Here is a 10,196-nt window from a genome sequence, read left to right as displayed (position 1 = left end):
TATTATTAAATTCCTGCTATTCAAATGAAAATAAGACACTTCAAAGATGTGAATATTTATTTATTATTGATGTGCACAAGTACATAAAATAATATATCTTATAGTAATAATTTAAATTAGAACTACAAAAATCATGCCAAAGAGTTATGAAATTAAATAATAATCAAATAACATAAATCATCCTTCATCCATAACTTATCTTTTCTTTGTAAGCGCTGATCTTTTCATTTTTGTGTCTGCTACTGGGTTCAAATTTATCACCTTTTTATACTGGACCAAGCAGCTGATATCAATGCCTTTTATTTTCATTGCAACTATTTACCCACCACATTATACCAATTTCTTTAATAAAATCCATTTTTTGTATTTTTGCATAGTAAATATAAATAAATCCTCATCATATTTTACCTTACCTTATCTGTTACACATCAGAACTAAGTCATTACATTTTTTTCCTTTTATTTGTTGTGTTCAACAGTTTACAGAATACATCATAACATTTTTTTCCTTTTTCCATTGAGAGCACTACTATCCATAACTTCACCCTTTCTTGATTTCTGACTCATCGGTATGTGTCTTTCATTTCTTTTCTTTTTTTCCCCTTCTTATTACCATGCCCCTCTTTTCTTTTTTTTTTTATGTTTCTTTCTTAAATCACTGCTAGATTATTTACTCTATTGTCATTTACAGGCAGTTTTTTTACTTATGTCGTCAATAATCTAAATAAATATTGCCAAAACCTATAAAGGAAGCTCATTTTATTTTTTTAACAGTAACTTTGTACCTTTCATTATGCAGGTATCCAGCAAACCTTTGATTTGATCATTTTGGCTAGTCTTTGTTTTTTGATGAAATCGAAAATGAACTCCATTTTCTTCCATTGTGTACAGATTTTTAAAAATTCATCAATTCGAAATTCGGTTTTGTGGCACAAAAAGTGCCAAAAATTTATAATTTACTGTTATCAAACTGAAAGAATGATCGATTTTCTGATGGTACCAAAATATTTTAATTTGGTCAAATTATAAACAAATAATAAAGATTTTAAGTTGATCTAGGAAAATTTGTAAACAAATTCATTCTCTCCGGCCACAAGAAAAAATTTCAATTGTTTCTTTCAGTAGACTTGTGTTATTAATTGAATAAATTAGACGTTATACTTAATTTTTTTAAAAAAAATGTATAGAAAATTACATTAACAAAAAATGTCTATAAAATGAATTAAGTATTTTAGAATAGTTGCAAAAAAATAACTAAATTCATATTCCAATTCAGCAACTCCAAAACCCTTTATAGAAATTTCCAACAAAAACAAAAAATTGAAATATTTCTTACTTGCTTTTTTTTTTTTTTTTTTAGCCATAATGAAGGGCTAAAACTTAGATTAAAACTTCAGCACAGATTAAAAGAAGTTTTATGCTAGCTAAATATTTTTAATCTTTTGACCAAACCCTTAAATGACTTCTCCTAGATTATAACTATAGTCAAAAATATCTTCACCATTTGTTATAAATAATTTTAATTACAGGCTTATGAATGATAATGAAATCAAAAGGATTCGATCTGATGGACTTTTTGGTCGATTACCTAATTTAGTTAAATTGGATTTAAGAAGAAATAAAATAACTGGAATTGAAGGAAATGCATTTGAAGGCTGTCATCATCTAAGTGAATTGTAAATTTCGTTTTTTAAATATTCTATCTAGTATAAAAGTTAAAATAAACTTTGTGGATTTCTGTTTTGTAAATTATCTATACTCAGAATTATTTTCACTTCTAGAAATGATTGTTATTGATGAAATTATTATTATTTATTAATGTTATAACAAATTTATGATGTAATCTGAAAGATATTAATGTCACCCTTTTTCAATTATAAATTATTGAGGAAATAGACTAATTTGCTAGTTTTGAATATAGGAAATACAATGAGATTTGATGTGGGCGATGTTCTAAGCTTAGGGAAATGAAAAAAATATGCTTTCACATATCGCACTTGTATTCCTAAAGTGACACATCTCAAAAATCGGTTATGAAAGAAATTGGTAAATATATCTTTATGAATCATCAAAACTGTATCAACCTAGCTTCAGAGCTTGTCCACCAGAGGGCACTTGTGTCACTCTTGCTGCCTTAATGCTATTCCCCCTCCATAGGCAAGAGTGTCACATTTCCAGAAATGTAAGTTTTAGACTTATGTCACTTTAGAAATACTAGTGTGATATTATGATGGATGCCCTTACCCTCAAATCTGAATAGCTGTAGTAAAGCTTTATTTCTTTGGCAATGTGAATACCAAGCATTTAGATAATTTTATTTAAATCCTGAAATTGAGAGTGCTTAAGACATACTTAGTGCCAATAGAGTGCAGTCTTAACAAATAAGAATAAAGAAGAGGATAGAGGCAAATGATATGATCTTCTTAGACCACCAATTAAAATGATAAAATTAGTATGCTCTTAATTATTTTACATAATATTTAACTAAAAGCCCTTAAATTACAAGAAGGAATCTATGTATATTTCCGAGCATGATAATTATAATGGCTTATAAGGTACAAGAAGTTCTTAATCAATAATCATTTAAAGGATCTTGTTTTCTATCTAGGAAGTTTTTATTCCTCGATGTTTGGTATTTTTTTTTTTTTTTTCAAATTTTATATATTCAACTAAATGTTTATGTTTAATAGAATTTCAGCAGTATATCATTAAGATTAATTAAACAAATGTGTTTTATTCCATGTAAGAAGTATTATATTATTGAAATATTAATGCTTGCATATTATTTATTTTAGGATATTAGCAGAAAATGAAATTGGTGAAATACATAATAAAATGTTCATTGGGCTCCATAATATAAAAATTTTGTAAGTAGTCACTGGTTATCTTTATTTTCATAGGATTTTAAATACAATTCAGCTAATACATTGTAATATTGTACATTAAATATAAGGAAATATTTCATCATTTAGTACTTTTTTTCTAATATTAGTTTTCATCACTCTCCTATAACAAGACTTTTTATTTTTTTTTGTTTAGATCACTTTATGAAAACAAGATCAGTTGTGTCATGCCAGGTTCATTTGATTCTCTAACTTCTTTACACACACTGTAAGTTATTATTATGTCAGGCACCAGTATGTACATTATTTTGAATATTATTTATAAATAGTTTTGGTTCTCTAGTAATCTTCTTTCGAACCCATTCATCTGTAATTGCCATCTTGCTTGGTTTTCTGAATGGCTTCGCCGTAAAGAACTATTAGCAGCAAGTCCACGCTGTATATCACCCACAAGACTAAAAGATGTCGCCATACATGAAATTCCTCAACATGAGTTTAAATGTACCAGTAAGTATAGTTCTAAAGGCACTATAATTTCAAACACAAATAAGACTTAGAAATTTAAATTTGAAGTATTATTTTTGATACTAAATTATGAATAAAATATTAGTTTATTTACAAAATATTGAAGTAAAAATTTTAAATTTAGGTTATGTATAACATGGATATCCATCTGTCTGGAATTCACTACAGTATTAAATAATAAATTAATAAATATGAACAATATTATTATAAAAAATATTTATTGTAAACAAATGTCAATTAAAATTAATTAATAAAAAAATTATAAAGTAACAAAAATAATAATTATTTGAAATGAGCAATATCATTGTGCTTTATTAGATCATTTAATTTAGAACATAACACTACACATTAAATAATTAAACTTTACAACAAGCAATTATCAGTAATAATATACCTCTTTATATATTAGGTAATTACAACAATCTTTGTGCATAAAATAAATTTTGTTTAAATTTTAGTGTAAATTCTGTACAGTAAAATTATTTTTCAAAATATTGGCCATCATTGTCAATTACATATTCCATCTTTCTATTAGAAGTTAAATTCGGTGGTGATACCAGTTATTGGTTTTTAAGACAGTCCTCATCAAAAAGCATAATCTTTTGTTTTTGCACCACATTTTGACTTTCCACCACACAAATTTCCTTCGCACTTGATACATTTTTTCTTCAGAACTCTTAATATATTGCTTTCATAACATATATGTTTTTTTTTTAAACTAAGTTAATATTTTTCTCTGATTGTTTTACTCTATCTAATTTTATCAATCTGCAGGTGAAAATGATCAGGGCTGCTTAGGTGATAACTACTGTCCTCCCAAATGTGTTTGTGCAGGAACAGTTGTTAGATGTAGCAGGGCAAAGCTTGTTGAAATTCCTCGTGGAATACCACCTGAAACCTCAGAACTGTAATTCATTTTTATTTATTTGGCTAATAATTATAAGATATATCAGCATTTCCTTCTAACATTCTTATAAAAGACAATTTTACGGTAAAAAATCTAAAAATAACATTTTCCAATCGTATCTCATAGAATTATGAAACAGTTTATTGATTATTATATGAAAAGACTATGCCTTGATTAAGTTTCATTTTTATTAACTAATTTATTTTTTCAGGTATTTGGATGTAAATGATATTCAGTCAATAGATGTAGAGAAAATAAGCCATTTAAAATATTTGACAAGACTGGATTTGAGTAACAATCAAATAACAGTTATCTCAAATTTTACATTTGTCAATTTGACCAACCTATCAACTTTGTAAGTATGAGTACCAATTTATCACTTAACATTGTTAAGGAAGTATATAATTGATATATTATAAACATAAAAGACCACTCACTTATTTTCTGTCAAATAATTGTCACAAACAGTCATGGATCTCTCAAAGGTAAAATAGTACCCCATTCAGGTCACCTGGTGGGACTGCTGCAAGGGGTGTATGACACAAGTTGAAAATCAGGGATGTGAAATGTTAAAAGTTTTAATACATTTGGTGTATGTATTAACAGTTTCTCAACATTGTAACTATATATTCCTTAAATGATAGCCTTGTTCCTAAAGAAAATGTAGAAGAAATAAAAGTTTTTTAACAGTTTTAATATGCTACTATTCTTACTGTGATGCAAAATTCAGCCTTATCAATCACCCCTGTCTAAAGCCAGCTCAGAATTAAGTTGAGGGAAGAAAAGTTAGGTCTTCAAAAATAAAGTATCATGTAGGATATTTGGTCTCATAAAGATGAGCCCTCGAAAAATTTGGAAGTAAAAATAGTTGAAATTATAACATTGTAACAGCCAAAATGGATTTTTAAAGTTGTTTGAAGAGGTATCGAACAGATAACTAAAAACTTATCAGTGCTGAATGGGTAAGAAAACATCTGAGAGGTAGACCATGGTGTAGGTGGGAGGATTTTATTGTTTCTAACCTTGTAGAACTGTGTATTCTTGAGTTCCGTTGGAAAGAGATATACAAGCAACGATTGTTGGTGGTAGCAGTTTCGAACCTACCTAAACCTTATTTTTATTTATATTTTTTACACCTGCAAGAAAGGTACAGTGTCATAAATTTGGGGGAAATTGTAACAAATCGATTATCCCTATCTTGAAATATCTAAAATCGATTATCATAGGCATAAAAAAGGCAATTCATTAATTTCATTAATTCATCTATTACAATGAAGTTCTCACAAGGTGAGTGAAATTTGATTTCCCCCTTACCTAATGAATGATAATTGGTTACAATTACAAGTATTGGCAATAGTGGGAATATGTTTTTCTCAGAAGTTATTTTGGGAGGGTAAATTTCCCTCTTCTGCCTCCCTGTTGATCCACCACTTACAAAGTTACAAAAATAGGTAACAGTTGGAGACAAATGTTGCAAACATTTGCAATTGCTAATAGTTTTCTATAAAGTCTAGGTAGGTTCGGTTCACAAAGAGAAGATTGAGTTTTCTCTGGTATTAGTCCATTTCATATGGATTCCTTTCAAATTATTCAATTGCTTCAAATCTTCAGCTAATTCTATGTATTTTTTTTATTTTCATTATCTTGTGTAGTTTATCTTCTGAAGAAAATTCAATCCCAATTCATGTTTTTAGCATCAATAAATGAGCTTCCAAGACTTTTAAATGTTTATGTTTTATCTTTGATTGAATTCTTTGTTTTATTTTGATGTTTATGGTCTATAAAATAATGTGCAATCAAATGCTATATTTATTAAGTTGAGATTTTTCCTGTATTCTGAAACTTACTTATTACTAAGCTTAGTTATTGCATACTTATTGTCTAAAGCAACCTTGTTCTGTGAGATGTAAGTCTAGAAATGTATTTTTTTTTCATTATTCTATTTATTAAAGAATAACAATATAATCTGCCACTATTAAGAGCAATAAGTATTAGCTTCCAAAGTATTCATATACACCATATATACCGAAAAATAGAACAAATAAAAGAAATGTAAATGATAAAAACAGTACTCACATAATTAAAAAATAAAAGCCAAAACAAATTACAAATATGATATATATAAATAAAAATCTAATTGATATAATAATAACTGATTTTGTGATAACAAAATAATTTACACATATCATATACAATATAAAGAAAATTAAATTTAAATAAAAATAAATATACATTCACACCTATATACAATATTTACATTCAACTTTGGGAATCCTGAATCAAGCTTTGCCGCCCTTGTGTGAAAGACATAGTTAGGCAGGGTTCCAAGAGTAGGGTAATGTTAGTTAAGTGATTTGAATAGTGTTTTCCTACATTCCTTTTTTTTTATATGTTGTATCTGATTCTAAATATGATAGAACAAAAAAACTCATTGTTCTAATTATAACGAATAAATTGGCCTCTAGGTCACATAGTCTTTTTAGATTGTGAAATCAATAGATTAATTATTAAGTTTACTCTGTACCAAGCTACTATATTATTTTATTATTTTTTTTTTTTTTATGATTTATTTTTGTTGTGTCCTCGTTTTTATTTTCTATTTTATAAAGAAAAAGTGGATAAAAATGGTTATATTTAAATTAATTATGTTCCTCATGTATCTGTAAATTGTATGTAGCTTTTTTGATTGACAATATTACTTATAACTTATAATTAATACAAATTTATTTACTTGGAAATAATTTAATATATTTTTTTTAGAAATTGCATTTAAATAAAAACAATTTTATTCCAGGATTCTGAGCTATAATAAAATACAATGTATTGAACGAGATGCATTAGCTGGGTTGAAACTATTAAGAATAATGTAAGTTCAATAGATTTACCAATAAAAAAATATTAGTATGTTTGTGTAGGACATGTATTCTATATTTTTGTATTCTATTTGTAGATCTTTACATGGCAACAATATTTCAATGATCCCAGATGGAGCATTCTCTGATCTACATATAATCACTCACTTGTAAGTAAATTCATAAATTTAAAATTTTACTTTATATTTTTAGAAAATTGGTTGCATTGAAATAAATATTATCCTAATTATTGAATTCTGATTTTGTTTCAAAGATGAATTCTTGTCCAGTTATTTATTTTTTTTTCATGAATTTATTTGTAATTTAAATCTTGTTTAGCATTAAGAAAAACCTAAAAGCTAGCAAATAGTGAGAACAATACTATTTTCCTGATCAAATATTATTGACATTTGAAGTAACCTATTCAGACAAATGCTTTTAATATCTTATGTTATTTATATATCTGTGGATGCTCTCCTATTCCTATGAAAAATGCTGACTATTCCTAATTATGTTAATTGATATTGTATACAAATCAATTATTTAGATAATAGTTACAAAGTATAATTAATATCTTGTCTTTTAATAAAATAATATTCAATTCATCTACAGAATAGCCGTATGCTTTTAGAAATAGTCAGTTCTCTCTTATCATTGATCATTTTAGCTGTTAATTGTGGACATTAATAATGGACTAAGAGCTAAGATATATATATATATATATATCAGACTCATTATAGTCAACTGTCAATACTTTTGGACACAGTTTATAACTACATTTTCTGAAAGTGGAATTTATCTAGGACTAAATTAGAAACCCTTTGTTCATAATGCCAATTTATGGACATGATTTCACAGAAACTATAACTGCAATCTTTAGTTGTTCATTTTGTTCGAATCTTTATTTTTATTTTTGACATTAACATTTAATGGTATCCCACTTTTTATGTTTAGCAGTTCATAAATCACATAATCATAAAGTAGTGAGATATAAGTAAACATCATTGTAATGTTACCTCATCCAATTGAAAAATCACATTTTTTACTTTCACCAGTTCCATAAATAAGTTGTTTAAAGAATAAAAATATAGGTGGTAGTGTTTCAAAGTGAGATTTATAATTATTAATCATAATCAATAACATTAATTCCTGACATCATAAGAATTAGAAAAATCCAATTATATATTTTTTCAGGGCATTAGGTTCAAATCCATTGTGGTGTGACTGCAGTTTACGTTGGCTTGCTGATTGGGTGAAACGAGACTATGTTGAACCAGGAATTGCACGTTGCAGTGAACCACCCAATTTAAAAGATAAACTCCTATTGACAACACCTTCATCCTCATTCCAATGCAAAGGTATTTTCATTGAATCTATATTTTATATTTTGGTCAAATTTTGTATTCAAAAGTAATCCTGAATTAATGAAATTTTCTTTCTATTATAGTTCGAGTAAGAAATGATATCTTAGCCAAATGTAATGCATGTTATACTAATCCTTGCTCAAATCAAGGAGAATGCGAACCATTACCAGAAAGAAAGTACAAATGCATATGCACTCCAGGTTATCATGGAAACCATTGCCAGTACATGATTGATGCCTGTTATGGGAATCCTTGCCGAAATCAAGGAACTTGCAGAGTTTTAGAAGAAGGACGATTTAGGTTTGTATTAACTAAATCAGATATGAACTAAATTATTTTAATGATCATTATTATTATTATTATTGCTGAATTTAGCCTTACTTCAGTTATTGCTGGAAATGTTCACCTACCTGGTGTCGATTAGTCAATAGTTACGCTCTATTTATGATATATTTTATAATTTTCTACCAACACAGACTGTCCTCAGTAGCACAGCTTTTTGCCCTTCTTCCAGAATATAATTAGGAAGCCCAATTCTTCCCTACTAAACATTTCCTCTGGGACCAATACATAGTTATGAATGAAAAAGAGCAATACTTTTCCTTCTGTCAGGCATTATACTTGGTTCAGTTCCTCACACAGCTGCTCATATCTTCCCTCCAAATTATTTTTTTTTTCCATTTTACCAGAATATCCAGTTCATTGTTTGACACTATATGATCTATGATTTTGGGCTGATTCCAATAAATAGTGGTTACTTTAGAGAAAAAATTGTGGAGTGTAATGGTATCAAGGCTTTGATAACTCTGTAAGTTTGTAATATTTAATAAGATTTTAGTGATTTTTATTGTTTTCACTGTAAACATTACATCTTCTTCGATAAAATCTGAAAAATTCATCGTCTCCACATTTCTTCTTGGGTACTCAACTAAAATACTCCTTGATTTTATTTTTTCAGGTTTCCCTATATTTCTAGTATTCCCTATATTTTATAGTAAGTCAAGGGTTAGGCTTTATAAACAAAATATTTAAGACATTTCTAACATGCTGGCTGTTCCCAGTAGCACTGTTTTTTTGTCCTTCCAGAATATAATTAGGAAGCCTAATAAACTGCTCAACCCAGATTTTTTTGTTTTTTTAAATGTAATTATTGAAGTTCTATTGAATTTAAGAATATATTTTTTATGTGATTCCCTTGTAAAGCTAAAAAGAGAAGATGTTAACAAATAGACCAAATCTTGATAACATATTTTGATTTCCTCGTAAATATTTATCTTTTCTATAATACAATATACAGTGGAACCCCGTTATAACGACCCCCGATAAACCGACCCTTTTTCGATAGAATCCCTCTCAATAGTCCGACCTTTTGAAACATCGCTCCTTGCATAAACCGACTATTTCTGAGAAGAAACACTCCAAGAAGCTGCGACAGCATTCATCGATTTATTCAGGAACATCTTAGTAAAAGAAGAATTGTCAACAGAGCAAGTATATAATTTAGATGAGACAGGCTTAAATTTTAAAATGTTGCCCAATAAAACTCTAGCTGCAAAAAACAATAAAAACATTGTCTATTATAAACTAGCAAAAGAAAGGCTGACCCTAGCTTTATGTAGTAATGGATCAGGAACTCATAAATTGCCCCTTTTTGTCATTGGCAAATCTCGCAAGCCACGAGCTTTCAAGAATATCAGCAATTTATC

General features: G+C 27.8%; 1 protein-coding gene across 1 annotated transcript in view; it reads left to right on the top strand.

Annotated features, from left to right (window-relative positions):
* Positions 1 to 10,196, top strand: part of sli (slit guidance ligand) — a gene marked incomplete at its 5' end in the record, with an annotated part of 108,929 nt that overhangs the window by 88,468 nt on the left and 10,265 nt on the right. Inside the window, 10 exon segments of the mRNA XM_014437270.2 lie at positions 1,529 to 1,675; positions 2,795 to 2,866; positions 3,039 to 3,110; positions 3,186 to 3,349; positions 4,142 to 4,274; positions 4,486 to 4,629; positions 7,069 to 7,140; positions 7,225 to 7,296; positions 8,321 to 8,484; positions 8,574 to 8,790. Of these exon segments, the coding sequence (XP_014292756.1) occupies positions 1,529 to 1,675; positions 2,795 to 2,866; positions 3,039 to 3,110; positions 3,186 to 3,349; positions 4,142 to 4,274; positions 4,486 to 4,629; positions 7,069 to 7,140; positions 7,225 to 7,296; positions 8,321 to 8,484; positions 8,574 to 8,790 (1,257 nt within the window).

This window comes from Halyomorpha halys, unplaced genomic scaffold, assembly GCF_000696795.3.
Source record: "Halyomorpha halys isolate HHAL.00 unplaced genomic scaffold, Hhal_1.1 Scaffold2403.1, whole genome shotgun sequence".
Classification (NCBI taxonomy): Eukaryota; Metazoa; Arthropoda; class Insecta; order Hemiptera; family Pentatomidae; genus Halyomorpha; species Halyomorpha halys.
The sequence above is the reverse complement of the archived record's forward strand: the minus strand, read 5'-3'. Positions and strand labels throughout refer to the sequence as shown.